General features: G+C 44.8%; 1 protein-coding gene across 6 annotated transcripts in view; it reads left to right on the forward strand.

The window, feature by feature from the left end:
- Positions 1-16,353, forward strand: part of klhl32 (kelch-like family member 32) — a 478,483-nt gene that overhangs the window by 112,464 nt on the left and 349,666 nt on the right. For 5 of the 6 annotated variants that reach the window (XM_070885400.1, XM_070885397.1, XM_070885403.1 and 2 more), the window contains exons 2-3: positions 4,105-4,189; positions 10,927-11,107. In XM_070885400.1, the coding sequence (XP_070741501.1) occupies positions 4,167-4,189; positions 10,927-11,107 (204 nt within the window). In that variant the 5' untranslated portion in view covers positions 4,105-4,166. The remainder of the gene's footprint in view (positions 1-4,104; positions 4,190-10,926; positions 11,108-16,353) is intronic. The other variant, XM_070885402.1, reaches the window with a different exon arrangement.

Raw genomic sequence — 16,353 nt, forward strand, 5'->3', positions numbered from 1 at the left:
ATAAAGGAAGATGGCTGTGGTTGTTGGAGATCAATCATGTCAGCCCCAGAATATTGCTGCAGGAGTACCTCAGGGTAGTGTGAGCGTTAGTGTTTTCTCAGAAGAATCACTCAACACTCAGAGTCGGTTCCAACGCCTGGCGGCCTTTATTACGCTCAGCGGGGAGGAAAACTCAGGACCGTATCCAGGTTTCTCTCCACAGAACAAAGGGTTACATGCATCTTTATATGTTTCACAACAGTTACAAACAGTTACACAGCCCATCATGGCTGGACACAAGCCAATCACAACGATTATAGATTACATATAGGTTCTTTTAACCCAATAGAATTCCCCTAGTGTCCCGGGAACCATATGTTCGGTTATTGTCAGCTTGGGCTGATTGATGACTTTACTACGGGAGATAGGTTCTCTCCCTAGTTCTTTCATCTGGGAGAAATAATTGATTTATAACCTTGTTTACAGGAGATGGTTTCCCTCTTATCTTTCTTCCTGGGGAATTAATTGGTTTATGACCTTGTTCACAGGAGATGGTTTCCCTCTTATCTCTTTCTTCCCGCATCCCAGGCATTCCTATAGTGGGCCTCACAGGGTTATTGAACATTCAACAGTTCACAGCTTGACTACCTGATTTCCCATCATGCCTGGGCAGCCATTTTATATGTGTGGCCACTTTAAACTTATGTGAGTTTAAATATCCAGCAGGTGCCTAATGCCTAGTTATATATGTGTTTCTAATCTCTACAACAGTAGTTTCCTCGGCCCAACCATGTTCAGCTGCTTCATCAATGACCTTCCCTCCATCATAAGGTCAGAAGTGGGAATGTTCGCTGATGACTGCAGTATTCAGTGCCATTCGCAACTCCTCAGATAATGAAGCAGTCCATATTCGCATGCAGCAAGACTTGGACAACATTCAGGATTGGGCAGATAAGTGGCAAGTAACATTCGTGCCACACAAGCACCAGGCAATGACTAATGTCCAACAAGAGAGAGTCTAACCACTGCCCCTTTACTTTCAATAGAATTAGCATCGCCGAATCTCCTATTATCAACATTCTGGGGGTCACCATTGATCGGAAACTTAATTGAATTAGTCACATAAATATTGTGGCTACAAGAGCAGGTCAGAGGCTGGGTATTCTGCAGTGGGTGTTTCACCTCCTGACTCCCCAAAGTCCACCATCTACAAGGCACAAGTCAGGAGTGTGATGGAATACTCTCCACTTGCTTGGATGAGTGTAGCTCCAAAAACATTGAAGAAGCTCAACGCCATCCAGGACAAAGCAGTCTGCTTAATTGGCACCCCATCCATCACCTTAAACATCCACTGCTTCTACCACAAGCATACCGTGGCTGCAGTGTGTACCATCTACAAGATGCACTGCAGCAACTCGCCAAGGTTTCTTCAACAGCACCTCCAAAACCTGTGGCCCTCTACTACCTAGAAGGACAAAGGCAGCAGGTACACGGGAACACCATCACCTCCTAGTCACATTATCTAGACTTGGTAATGTATCGCTGTTCCTTCATTGTCACTGGGTCAAAATCCTATAACTCCCTTCCTGTGGAGTACCTTCACTACAGGGACTGCAGCGGTTCAAGAACGCAGCTCACCACCACCTTCTCAAAGGCAATTTTGGATGGGCAATAAATGCGGGCCTTGCCAGTGGTGCCCACATCCAAGGGACAAAGTAAAAACAAAATGACTTTGGTTGGGGTGTTTTAGTGCTGTGAGATGACAGGAAACCTGATTGGAGGGAGTCACATCGGAAGACAACAAATTCAAGGTTGTTGAGAATAAAGTGAGGTTGGAGATGGGTTGGTAGTTTGACATGGCAGATGGGTCGAGATTGGGTGTTTTGAGTTGCGTCATGATCAAGGCAGTTTTTAAAGGGAGGGGACAATACCTGAGAGGAGGGAACCATTTATGATGTCAGTGAAAATGGTTCTGGGAAGGAAAGTTGTGTGGTCAGCAGTTTAGTTGGAATGGGGTTTCGGGCGGAGGAGGAGGGTTTCATGGATGCAGTGCGCTCAGAGGGTATGAGGGGAGATGGTCAAGAAACTGGAGATAGACGTAGGTTCTGGACTCGGGTGGGGGTGCTGGGGGAAGGTTTGGTTTGGAGGGGAAGCAGCACAGGCAGCTGAACACATGGTCTCAGTCTGGTGACAAAGAAATTCATAAGCTCGTGGCACTTGTTAGAGATATTGGTGATGGGGCTGGGGCAGAGGAAATTGAAGTGGCCATTGGCAATAGGGTGATCCTGGAGTAGATATGACAGGGTGTGTAACAACATTTGCTACATGTGATATATTAATCGATTGACCTTGCCAAATCACACTAATATAAAAAGGAAAGAAATAAATTTAGGTTTCTGACCTGCAGCCGGAAAGGAGCTTGTTTAGCTTTGATCTCAACCAGTATTTACTCAGCAGTTAGACTTTGTGGCTTGAAAGGGCTAGCAAAAGAATAATACTTTTCATATTTGCTTTTGGCCTTTTAAAACAGAGTATTAACCAAGTTACTGTGAACAATGCCACAGAAGACTGCTTATCCAACATCCAATCTTGGATGAGCCTCAGACATTGGCAAACTATCGCCTTCGACTCCACCACAGACTCTGTACCCTCGCCGCCGATGCCGTCCATCTCCTGGACATGGTCTCGGGTTGAACCTGATAGTTGCAACCTCTACGTCCTGTGGTATATCTTAATACATCTTGTGTCTAGTGTGCAAATGAACCATTTCAGACAGTCAAATGTGTTTTGTTTTAAAAAGAAAGAAAGCCAGCAAGCCAGCTAGTCATTTAATGCTGTTTTTACTGACTGGGGACCAGCTAGGTATTTATAAAAAGCTGCCATTCTACAGAAAAAAACATTGCTCTTGTTGGCTCAGAATGTGTCTATTTACAGCAATTATCCTTGCAATCTTAAAGGGGCAAGCTGGGTTTCACACAGATGCACCTCATCAATCGATCGATTAATACATTATGCATTACTTAGTATAATGCTCCTCTCCTTATAAAACAGTATGTCCTCCAATTTAACGTGAGCACTGCCATGGGAGATCTGCTAGTATTATAAATGAGTGGGTTGAAAACTAGAAATCTGTGGAAAGAAAAACAGAATTAACGTTTCAGGTCGATGACCCTTTGTCAGAACTGGCAAATGTTCAAAAAGAACACATTCTTCAGGAGCACTGAAAGGGGGAGGGGAAGAAAGAACAAAAAGGGAAGATTTGTGATCAGGTGGAAGGCAGGAGAGATTAGAGAGACAAAAGGGATGATGGGCCGAATTGAAATGGTAATGGCAGAAGTTAGTCTAGATAGGGTGTGAATAGTGGAATAATGACCAGCTGCCATTGAAGACAGAGAAAAAAACATAAGATAGGAGGGAAAGGGAGCAAAAGATGGGCAGAGGTTATGCTCTGAAATTGTTGGACTCAGTGTTGCGTAAAGAAGTCAGTAAAGTGCCAAAATGAAAGATAAGGTGCTGTTCCTCGAGCTTTCGTTGAACTTTATTGGAACAGTGCAGGAAACCGAGGACAGAGATGTCTGAGTGGGAGTGGAGCGGGGAATGAAAAGAATCTGTTCTTTTCAAACATTCGCCAGTTCTGACGAAGGGTTATTGACCTGAAACGTTAACTCTGTTTTTCTCTCCACAGATGCTGCCTAACCCGCTGAGATTTCCAGCATTTTCTGTTTTTATTTCAGATTCCAGCATCTGCAGCATTTTGTTTTTGGGTTGAAGACTGCTTGCTCAAAGTATATAATATTTTGAAAATATTCTCGCATTGCTTTGTAACTCAGTTGGTATGTAAATTTTGAAAAGCATATTATGCAATACTGAATGCAACTATTCAATAAGAAATGCATCCACTTTGTAAGTAAAATGATTGTTGAAAAGATAACACTTCGCAAATTGTAAAATGGAAAAACCAATGGCAAAAGTTGCATCACCATGAATTTAAAACTTCCTTTCATTTGCTGTTTGTAATAATCCTGATTCAATGTTCGATGAGCCTCGGGAATCCATCGTTGTACAGTTAACTGGAGCCGAACCTATTCATGCTCACACATTGCTATTCCATTGTTGCACTTTCAGCTGGGATTCTCTTACGCCTCCAACGCCTTTTGTGCTGATACCTGCTGGGTCTGGATTGGAATATGCCATCTGAAATGTACCTCAGGTACTGTGTGTCTGACCAATGAATGTATATGATGTCACCTTGAGCAAGCTGGTATTTAATTCAGTTGAAGCATTCAAAGCTAGTGTCGATTGCGAGATTGCAGCATTGAACAATAATTTATGTTCACTCATAAGTGGTGCAGTGTTCGTTGACTCAAACATGGCAATTCGTATTTGCTGAGGAAGATTTTGTGTTAGTGTTCAGGCTCAAAAATGGACAGATTTTGAACACTTGCCCAATTGGCTAATCATTTCTGTAGCGCAGTGAATATGCTGAAAATGTTTATGGTGCCCAAGAGCTTTTATATTGATCATTAGTGCGAATGTATTGTGTTCATCTTTTGGAGTTTTAATAAATCTCTGCTATATTTGTTGTTGACGCCTAATTAACTATAGTGAGTACTGCGTTTCCTTTGAGACATACTCATTGCCCTTTGACAAAAGTAATAGAACGACAACTAATTGCATTTATAAAGTGTATTTGATGTAAAAACAAAAGTCCTAAGGTGCTTCATAGGACCATAAGACAAACTGACACCAAACCAAAGGAATAGATATAGTTTAAGATGTAGGTTTTAAAGAGGGTCTTAAGAGGGGTAGCGGAGGATAAGAGACAGGTTTAGGGAGGAAATTCCACAACCTAGTGCCTTCATAATGAAGGCATGGATGCCAGTAATGAGGTGGAGGGAGTGGGGATGCACAGGAGGCCAAACTTGGGGGAGGGGGTAATGCAGAGTTCCTTGAGGGTTGTAGGGCTGGAGGAGATTAGAGATGGGGCGGGGCGAGCCCATGGAGCAATTTGCACATGTCCTGGAAGGGATGCAACAGTTCAAATGCTGAAGGTCACTTTCAATTTGGATGAAACAATAAGAACATTTTCATGTGATACAAAATTGCTTTCTTATATTCTGTGTATCAACGTCAGCTCATCATTATCACTGTCAGCTGCTAAAATGACTTATCCATTATTATATCTAAATTCATATTTTAAAAGTTAGCTTTTTACAAGATAAAACTTTCATGCATGAGAACTTAAAAGTAGTAATCTCGGGATTGCTACCAGTGCCACGTGCTAGTCAGAGTAGGAATCGCAGGATAGCGCAGATGAATACGTGGCTTGAGCAGTGGTGCAGCAGGGAGGGATTCAAATTCCTGGGGCATTGGAACAGGTTCTGGGGGAGGTGGGACCAGTACAAACCGGATGGTCTGCACCTGGGCAGGACTGGAACCAATGTCCTAGGGGGAGTGTTTGCTAGTGCTGTTGGGGAGGAGTTAAACTAATATGGCAGGGGGATGGGAACCAATGCAGGGAGACAGAGGGAAACAAAAAGGAGACAAAAGCAAAAGACAGAAAGGAGATGAGGAAAAGTGGAGGGCAGAGAAACCAAAGGCAAAGAACAAAAAGGGCCACTGTACAGCAAAATTCTAAAAGGACGAAGGGTGTTAAAAAAACAAGCCTGAAGACTTTGTGTCTTAATGCAAGGACTATCCGTAATAAGGTGGATGAATTAACTGTGCAAATAGATGTGAACAAATATGATGTGATTGGGATTACGGAGACATAGCTCCAGGATGATCAGGGCTGGGAATTCAACACCCAGGGGTATTCAACATTCAGGAAGTATAGAATAAAAGGAAAAGGAGGTGGGATAGCATTGCTGGTTAAAGAGGAGATTAATGCAATAATTAGGAAGGACATTAGCTTGGATGATGTGGAATCTATATGGGTAGAGCTGCAGAACACCAAAGGGCAAAAAACATTAGTGGGAGTTGTGTACAGACCTCCAAACAGTAGTAGTGATGTTGGGGAGGGCATCAAACAGGAAATTAGGGGTGCATGCAATAAAGGTGCAGCAGTTATAATGGGTGACTTTAATATGCATATAGATTGGGCTAACCAAACTGGAAGCAATACGGTAGAGGAGGATTTCCTGGAGTGCATATGGGATGGTTTTCTAGACCAATATGTCGAGGAACCAACTAGGGGGGGAGGCCATCTTAGACTGGGTGTTGTGTAATGAGAGAGGATTAATTAGCAATCTCGTTGTGCGAGGCCCCTTGGGGAAGAGTGACCATAATATGGTGGAATTCTGCATTAGGATGGAGAATGAAAGAGTTAATTCAGAGACCATGGTCCAGAACTTAAAGAAGGGTAACTTTGAAGGTATGAGGTGTGAATTGGCTAGGATAGATTGGCGAATGATACTTAAGGGGTTGACTGTGGATGGGCAATGGCAGACATTTAGAGACCACATGGATGAACTACAACAATTGTACATTCCTGTCTGGCGTAAAAATAAAAAAGGGAAGGTGGCTCAACCGTGGCTATCTCGGGAAATCAGGGATAGTATTAAAGCCAAGGAAGTGGCATACAAATTGGCCAGAAATAGCAGCGAACCCGGGGACTGGGAGAAATTTAGAACTCGGCAGAGGAGGACAAAGGGTTTGATTAGGGCAGGGAAAATGGAGTACGAGAAGAAGCTTGCAGGGAACATTAAGACAGATTGCAAAAGTTTCTATAGATATGTAAAGAGAAAAAGGTTAGTAAAGACAAACATAGGTCCCCTGCAGTCAGAATCAGGGGAAGTCATAACGGGGAACAAAGAAATGGCGGACCAATTGAACAAGTACTTTGGTTCGGTATTCACTAAGGAGGACACAAACAACCTTCCGGGTATAAAAGGGGTCAGAGGGTCTAGTAAGGAGGGGGAACTGAGGGAAATCCTTATTAGTCGGGAAATTGTGTTGGGGAAATTGATGGGATTGAAGGCCGATAAATCCCCAGGGCCTGATGGACTGCATCCCAGAGTACTTAAGGAGGTGGCCTTGGCAATAGCGGATACATTGACAGTCATTTTCCAACATTCCATTGACTCTGGATCAGTTCCTATGGAGTGGAGGGTAGCCAATGTAACCCCACTTTTTAAAAAAGGAGGGAGAGAGAAAACAGGGAATTATAGACCGGTCAACCTGACCTCAGTCGTGGGTAAAATGATGGAATCAATTATTAAGGATGTCATAACAGCGCATTTGGAAAGAGGTGACATGATAGGTCCAAGTCAGCATGGATTTGTGAAAGGGAAATCATGCTTGACAAATCTTCTGGAATTTTTTGAGGATGTTTCCAGTAGAGTGGACAAGGGAGAACCAGTTGATGTGGTATATTTGGACTTTCAGAAGGCTTTTGACAAGGTCCCACACAAGAGATTAATGTGCAAAGTTAAAGCACATGGGATTGGGGATAGTGTGCTGACATGGATTGAGAGCTGGTTGTCAGACAGGAAGCAAAGAGTAGGAGTAAATGGGTACTTTTCAGAATGGCAGGCAGTGACTAGTGGGGTACCACAAAGTTCTGTGCTGGGGCCTCAGCTGTTTACACTGTACATTAATGATTTAGACGAGGGGATTAAATGTAGTATCTCCAAATTTGCGGATGACACTAAGTTGGGTGGCAGTGTGAGCTGCGAGGAGGATGCTATGAGGCTGCAGAGCGACTTGGATAGGTTAGGTGAGTGGGCAAATGCATGGCAGATGAAGTATAATGTGGATAAATGTGAGGTTATCCACTTTGGTGGTAAAAACAGAGAGACAGACTATTATCTGAATGGTGACAGATTAGGAAAAGGGGAGGTGCAAAGAGACCTGGGTGTCATGGTACATCAGTCATTGAAGGTTGGCATGCAGGTACAGCAGGCGTTAAGAAAGCAAATGGCATGTTGGCCTTCATAGCGAGGGGATTTGAGTACAGGGGCAGGGAGGTGTTGCTACAGTTGTACAGGGCCTTGGTGAGGCCACACCTTGAGTGTTGAGTACAGTTTTGATCTCCTAACCTGAGGAAGGACATTCTTGCTATTGAGGGAGTGCAGCGAAGGTTCACCAGACTGATTCCCGGGATGGCGGGACTGACCTATCAAGAAAGACTGGATCAACTGGGCTTGTATTCACTGGAGTTCGGAAGAATGAGAGGGACCTCATAGAAATGTTTAAAATTCTGACGGGTTTAGACAGGTTGGATGCAGGAAGAATGTTCCCAATGTTGGGGAAGTCCAGAACCAGGGGTCACAGTCTAAGGATAAGGGGTAAGCCATTTAGGACCGAGATGAGGAGAAACTTCTTCACCCAGAGAGTGGTGAACCTGTGGAATTCTCTACCACAGAAAGTTGTTGAGGCCAATTCACTAAATATATTCAAAAGGGAGTTAGATGAGGTCCTTACTACTCGGGGGATCAAGGGGTATGGTGAGAAAGCAGGAAGGGGGTACTGAATTTTCATGTTCAGCCATGAACTCATTGAATGGCGGTGCAGGCTCGAAGGGCCGAATGGCCTACTCCACCTATTTTGTATGTTTCTCTGTTAACTTAGCATATCTAATTTTTTGGGGTAGGTAAACAAATTATAGACAGTTTAGTTTGGAGGTGGGCATTGCAAACTATATTGCTTTTTATTTTATATTGTGAAGTATCATTTACTTTTGTTTAATGGTACTTAATCTCTGGAATAATAAAATAATTCAAATTCCTTTTCCCTCTGAATTGCATATATTTACATAATTAATTAATTACTGGATGCTTAAAGCTTTTTGTAATACACATTTTTGCATACTCACTTTGATCTCAAGATATTTTGAAAAATAAACCAAGAACTTATTCTGGCATCCTGAATTTCTGGAAATTAAGTACATATTTGTGCACTCCAGACATGTCAAGCCAGCTGCAATATCAATACATGAGTCACTGAAGTGTGGCTCTTCCTTCTTGATTTGGCTTCTGCAGCTCAATTATATCCACTCTAGCATTGGTTGAATTTTGCTTGATCGTATCTATTCCATCATTGGCTAATGTTGCCTCCATTGAGTTGGATGTGGCATTTTAAAAGGAGCAGATCACATAATTGTTCACCATTGATCAGCCATGATCTTATTGCATGGTGGTGCAGGCTCGAAGGGCTGAATGGCCCACTCCTGCACCTATTTTCAATGGGCCCAAGTTTCGGGTCACGCCTGGAACGGTGCAGCCCCGTCCTGGACGCCCGTTTTTTGCGCCACAAAGTATGCCTAAAAAAAAACTCACCTATTCTCCGGCTCCCTGCAGGTCCTCTGGAGCTGGGCGCGGCGCAGCATGAGCTGTGGGGGCGGAGCCAGGTCCCTGCGCTGAAAACAGTGCCGGGACCTCTGCACATGCGCGCTGCAGTGTGCGTGCTTGTGCAGTAGCTCCAGGTGCCCAAAACACTGTGGGAGGGGCCCGAAGCACGCAGTCTCTAGCCCTGGCCGAATGGCCTCACTGGGGCTGTGTGGATAAGGCTCACCTCCCACGCCCAGCTCCTGCTTCCTCCCGACTGGACCCGACTTGACTCCTGCTCCTCCCCTTTCCCCCCCCCAACCTGACCTCCGCCTCCCCTCCGCGACCCGACCTCCGCTCTTTCCACCCGCGCTCCCGACCCCGACCCCCCTCCGCCCTGGACCCTGGACCCGACTCCACCTACCTGTAAATCCGGTGCTGAAGTCTTGTAACTTGGGCCCGGCCTGTTCAGCATCCTTCTCCTCCTCTCCCCCTCCTCCTTCTCCTCCTCTCTTTTCCACCCCCCTCCCCCTTCTCCTCCTCTTTCTTCTTCTCTCCTCTCCTCTCCTCTCCTCTCCCCTCCTCCCCTCCCCCCCCCTTTTTCTCCCCCTGCCCACCCCTCTCTTTTCCCCCCCCCTCCCCTCACTGTCAGAAACACAGAGTCAGAGACACACAGACTGACGGACACACACTGGGGGGCGGGGGGGAGGTGTCCCAGCACGCTGTTGGAGGACTCCTGGTGCTGCAGTCGCTAAGTAGAAAATGTTTTATTTATTGATTTTTTTTTTAAATTATTTTTTATTAATTTTTTTGATTGATTTATTGGTTGATTTATTGATTGATGATGGCTCTTTATTTGTAAAACTGAAGTGTTTAATGTTTGTAAACTTCCCTTTAAACCCCCGCCATTCCCTACGCCTGATTTGTAACCTACGCCTGATTTTCTAAGTGTGGACAAGCTTTTTCTGTGCGTACAAAAATCTACACTTACTCCATTCTAAGTTAGTTTGGAGTATGTTTTCCCTGCCTAAACTTTCAAAATGGGCGTAAGTGACTGGACATGCCCCCTTTTGAAAAAAAAAATCTGTTCCAAACTGAAACTGTTTTAACTGACTAGAACTGGAACAAACTAAGGGGCCAAGTTTTAGGCGCGGCCCGAAACTTGGGTCCTAAATGCCGAGAATTGCAATTTCTAAGATACTCCAAGGAGCAACTCAGGCCGAAACTTGGCCCCAATCTTTCTATGAAATATTGTCAGCATTTGCATTGCACAGCTAGCAAGATGAAGGAGATTTCGTGAGTTTTTGATTCCAGTTTTATTTTTAATCTTCTTATCTGTGGTTTATGTTGAACTCTTGAAAATAGTTCTAATGCATGCTGTGTAGAAAATAGTCATCTATTATTCTCCGCATCATCTCCGGTTCAATCTAAAGGATTTAGTTGTGTGTCAAGCAGTCATGAGATTTTCAAGGTTTTGTCTAATCCACCATGTGGCCCACACTAACTGGATGGTGGTTTAATTATTTTCTAATTATTCATTAGAGAAAGAGCTTTTGTTTTATTCGCAATGGCTTGTTTTCATTTGTTGTGAACAGTTTAGTGCAGGAGTTTTTTTTGTGAGTGAGCATGTTGCAAGTTTCGTTTTGAGGGAAGGCCCTTAATTTTGTTTGTTTGTTTACAGCATTCAAGAAATGCTGACAGGTCACAGGCTCTGCCAGTCGAAGTCTCATAAGGATGCTGTCCTCGCAGCTCTGAACCAGCAGAGGAATGATGGGATACTCTGCGATGTCATTCTGGTTGCTGAGGAACAAAAATTCCATGCCCACAAAGCAGTACTGGCAGCATGCAGTGATTATTTCCGAGTAAGTTTGTCATCGTCTTCATGTTTACGACGATTTTCCGAAATAATACATTTTTAGATACTTGTAAAAAGTGAGCTACATTTTAAAGGTTGTTGACTGATGTTTCTCAGTGGAACTTAGACCTGCTTCAAGTTTGCAAAATAACTGTTACTGTATTCTGAGGTTAACCCATTTATTATTCATTATTGGGAAGACCAAAGCCATTGTTTTCGGTCCCTACCACAAACTCCGTTCCCTAACTACAGACTCCATCCTGCTCCCCAACTTCTGTCTGAAGCTGAATCAGACTGTGTGCAACCTTGGTGTCATATTTTATCTTGGAAAGAGCTTTCGACCATATATGCAGCATAACTAAGACGGCCTATTTCCATCTCCGTAATATCAACTGTCTCCACCCTTGCCTCAGCTCATCCGCTGCTGAAGCCCTCATCCATGCCTTTGTTACCTCTGGACTTGACTATTCCAAACACTCTCCTGGCTGGCTCCCCACATTCTACCCTAAGTAAACTAGAAGTGATCCAAAACTCAGCTGCCCATGTCCTAACTCGCACCATGTCCTGCTCACCCATCACCCCTTTACTCGCTGACCCACATTGGCTTCCGGTTAAGCAACGCCTCGATTTCAAAATTCTCATCCTTATTTTCAAATCCCTCCATGGCCTTGCCGCTCTCTATCTCTAATCTCCTCCAGCCCCACAAGCCCCCGACATGTCTACTCTCCTCTAATTCTGCCCTCTTGAGCATCCCTGATTATAATCGCTCATCCATTGGTGGCCATGCCTTCTGTTGCCTGGGCCCCAAGCTCTGGAACTCCCTGCCTAAACCTCTCCGCTTCTCTACCTCTCTTTCCTCCTTCAAGACACTCCTTGAAACATACCTCTTCGACCAAGCACCTGTGCTAATTTCTACCTCTGTGGCTTGATGTCATTTTTATCTCATAATACTCCTGTGTAGCGTCTTGGGACGTTTCAATACGTTAAAGGTGCTATTTAAATACAAGTTGTTCTTCATGTTGGAATCATTTTTGTATTGTTTAAATTAATTTTAAAACCCATTGTACACAAAGATTAAATATCAATGTAATATTTGCAGTTTATAAAGAATTGACGCTTTCGGTAATTAGCAGTTGGACGGTGGTGGGAAACATTCTCCAGGTTTAGTAGAAGTGGAAACTCAACTGTAAGCTTGAGTAAACTAAGCCTGCTATTTTTTTCAAGAAAACTAACTTGGAGTTTTGTCTCGTATCCTATCAGATTTCCAGCGCGTGTGACCAAGCACACATGCCACAGGTGGACAGCACAATGACCTCCGACCGCGTTGCCCTCTGGTGTCTGGTGACCTCCAAGCATTAATATATAACACTAAGGCCAGACAACTAAGGTGCCAAATCAGAGCCAATATGTATGGACACCTGAATGGCATTCTCGGCTCAGTGGTCACACTCATCTGAGTCAGAAGGTTGTGAGTTCAATCCCCACTCTCGAGACTTGAGCACATAATCTAGGCTGAAATTCCTGTACAGTATTGAGGGTATGCTTCACTTTCTGATAAATCCTTCAACCAAGGCCCTGTCTACCCTCCCAGGTGGACTTAAAAAAAATTCCATGTGACTTTTCGAAGAAAAGCAGGGAAGTTTTCCCATTGTTCTGGCCAACATTTGTTCCTCAATGAATATCACCAAATCAAATTATCTGGTCAATTATCTTATTACTGTTTGCAGGACTTTGCTGCTGCGTTTCCCTACATTACAACAGTAACTAGATTTCAAAAGAACTTAAGTGGCGGTGAAGCTTTTTGGGACGTCCTGTGGTGATGAAAGGTGCAATAGAAATGTTTCTGTCTTTCTATCTTTTTCCAAATTTAAACAGCTTTTTAAAAAAAAATTAAAAAATAAATCTCTCCTGACCAATTGCATGTAATTGGATTCTGCAGTGTGTGTATATCAATATAATTGTTTTTCTTGTTGCTTTGCCATGGTTCAGCATTTCAGTTTGCATACGTGGGAATAAATATTTCAAGGATTGCACAAGGATGTGGTTTAGAATTCAGTCACTGAAATCCCTGTAGATTTCCATTGGAACGTTTTAGTCAGGTGTCATTTGATGTATCTGCTGTAGGGCAGAGACACTGAGCATGTCTGAGGCAGACAGTGACCTATTTCTACATAAATGCCATTTTTATTCATTGAAAAAAACTTTCTTTTAGCATGCAGCATGTGGTCCAATGTACATGCCAAAGATACCGAATCATATTTTGTAAGGATACATGTGACTATCATAAATCAGTCTATTTATAATGTTTATATAATTTACAAAGACTACTTAACATATGAGAAGCTTGACCTATTCCCAGAACAATGCTCGTTTGCGATTACTCAAGATTACAGAATCAACGTACAGGGTGCAATGAGCCTCATAATTATGGTTGTCGTAACCTTGTTTCAATCTGTTCTGTACTTCAGCATTTTTAATCATCTGGATTTTTTTAAGCCAATCTGAATATGTATAATTTATGATACATTCATTAGATTTTGAGCCTGTGTATTCCATAATGAATCAGCATGCTATTTCCTCTTCATGACCTTGCAGTTCTCCTGGCTTGAAGCCAGTCTAGTACAGAGGTATTCATATGTTTTAATAGTTATTATTCCTGTTTTCTTGGTCTTAATACACTATGCATCATACCCAGCCAAGGGCATGGTTTGACCTCTGCAAATGTGTTGCCAGGTATTTGGGGCATGAGTACAGCTTCCATCGGAAGTGCCTTCTTGGCCAACAGTCAGTTTGCTGAGTCTTGTCCATGTACCAGCAGCTACTGACAGAAGTCAGCACTTCCCACAGCCATTGATCCCAATCCCTAAGTTGCCCAGAATGTCCTGTAATTTGGTTGTGTGGATGCATGACATTTCATGTATGCACCAAATTCAAGTGCTTGTGTGCATGTAGGTAGAGCTGGAGCACTTGTGTGCCTGTGCAGAATCTGAAATGTATGTACATGCATGGAGGCTGCACATTTATGCCCATATTAATATTAATGATTGGATGTGAGTGTACGGGGCACAATTTCAAAATTTGCACGTGGCACAAAACTTGGAAGTTTCATGAACAGTGAGGAGGATAGTGATCGATTTCAAGAGGACATAGACAGGCTGGTGGAATGGGTGGACACATGGCAGATGAAATTTAACACCGTAAAGTGTGAAGTGATACATTTTGGTAGAAAGAATGAGGAGAGGAAATAAGGGGTACAGTTCTAAAGGGAGTGCACGATCAGAGAGACCTGGTGGTGTATGTGCGCAAATCGTTGAAGGTAGCAGGGCAGGTTGAGAAAGCAGTTTAAAAAGCTTACGGGATCCTGGGCTTGAATGAATAGAGGCACAGGGGCTGAAATTCAGGCCTGCCAGAAAGCTGGCGTACTTCGGATTTTTTGTGTTTTTACCGCCGTCTCTGAAGGGATCAATTCTTGATCGATATTCATTGTCATTGTCTTTGTCATTTTTTTCGAGCAGACCGGAACTGGGTCATAATGGGGGCTGAAGTGCGGGGATAAGTGCTGGTGAGGGGCGGAAGTTGGGGTGGGACTGAGGCTCCGCTGCTGTCACTCAGCTGCTGTCACTCAGCGGCAGAGCGATGGTGACGTCCGTGCACTTGTGCGTCATTTAAAGGGGAGAGAATAGGCGATTTTTAAAATGTTTTTTATAAAGGTTCGACCACTGGATCACCAAGGTGGGTTTCGGCCGGGCCAACAGCCTGGCACCCAAGAGGGCTCGGCCGAACACTGGGCCATAATTGTCCAGCCGATCGGGAAGTCGGCCGGCCAAAAAAAAAAACATGCCAGCCGCGGCAGTGCGCCCTCCCCTTGAAGGGTGCCGCACTGCCGTGGACACACAGACAATACCAGGTGCACCGACAGAAAAAGCTGTCGGGGCACCGCGCGGCGGATCAGAGATTTTCTGAGGTAAATTTTGCGCAGAGTGGGATGGAGGTGCGGGAGAGCGGTGGTGCGAGCTTTGATGACATGCTTGGGGTGGTCAGCAGCAGCGGGGTGGAAGTGGGAACTGCCCGAAAAATCCCTGAGGTGAATTTGGATCGTGGCGGCCAATTGACTGCAGCACAGCGGCCACTCGATGCCTCTGCAAAATGGCGGTAACGGGCCTTTTCCAAACCCTAAATTTCGGCCCCATAGAGTACAAAGCATGAAAATTATGATGAACCTGTATAAAACACTGGTTCGGTCTCAACTGGAAGAGGGTGCAGAAAAGAATTACAAGACTGGTTCCAGGGATGAAGGACTTCAGTTACGTGGATAGACTGGAGAAGCTGGGGTTGTTCTCTTTAGAGCAGAGAAGATTGAGAAGAGATTTGATAGTGATGCTCAAAATCATGAGGGGTCTGGACAGAGGAGATAGAGAGAAACTGTTCCCATTGGCAGAAGGGTCGAGAACCAGAGGATACAGATTTAAGGTTATTGGCAAAAGAACCAGCTGACATAAGAAAAACTTTTTTACGCAGCGAGTGGTTTGGATCTTGAATGTTTGAAAGGGTGGTGGAGGCAGACTCAATTGCAGCTTTCAAAAGGGAGTTGGATAAGTACCTGAAAGAAAAGCATTTGCAAAGTTACGGGAAAAGGGTGGGGGCGTGGGACAAACTGAGATGCTCTTGCAGAGAGCCGGCACGGGCTCGAGGGGCCGAATGGCCGCCTTGCATGCTGCAACCATTCTATGATTCTGATATGCAGGGCCCAAGTTTCGGGCCGCGCCTAGAACGGCACAGTCCCGACCTGGACGGCCATTTTTCGCGCCACAAAGTGCGCCTAAAAAAAACTTAGATTTTCCGGCTCCCTGCAGGTACTCTGTAGCTGGACGCGGCGCAGCACGAGCTGTCAGGGGCGGAGCTAGGTCCCTGCGCTGAAAACAGTGCTGGGACCTCTGCACATGCGCGCTACAGTGGGTGCGCATGTGCAGTAGCTCCAGGTGCCCAAAACTGTGTGGGAGGGGCCCGAAGCACGCAGCCCCGCGCCCTGGCCGAATGGCCTCACTGGGGCTGCGTGCATAAGGCTGCCTCCCACGCCCAGCTCCTGCTTCCTCCCGACCCAACTCCTGCTTCCCTCCCCGGACTGGTCCGGACCGGACCCGACCCCCCGGACTGGACCCGACCCGCGCTCTCTTTTTTCCCCCCCCCCCCCCCACCTGACTTAACCTCCCCCTCCCTCCCTCTCTTCACCCCCACCCCTCCCCCCGACCCGAC

The sequence above is a fragment of the Pristiophorus japonicus genome, chromosome 7, assembly GCF_044704955.1.
Source record: "Pristiophorus japonicus isolate sPriJap1 chromosome 7, sPriJap1.hap1, whole genome shotgun sequence".
NCBI classification, from domain to species: Eukaryota; Metazoa; Chordata; class Chondrichthyes; family Pristiophoridae; genus Pristiophorus; species Pristiophorus japonicus.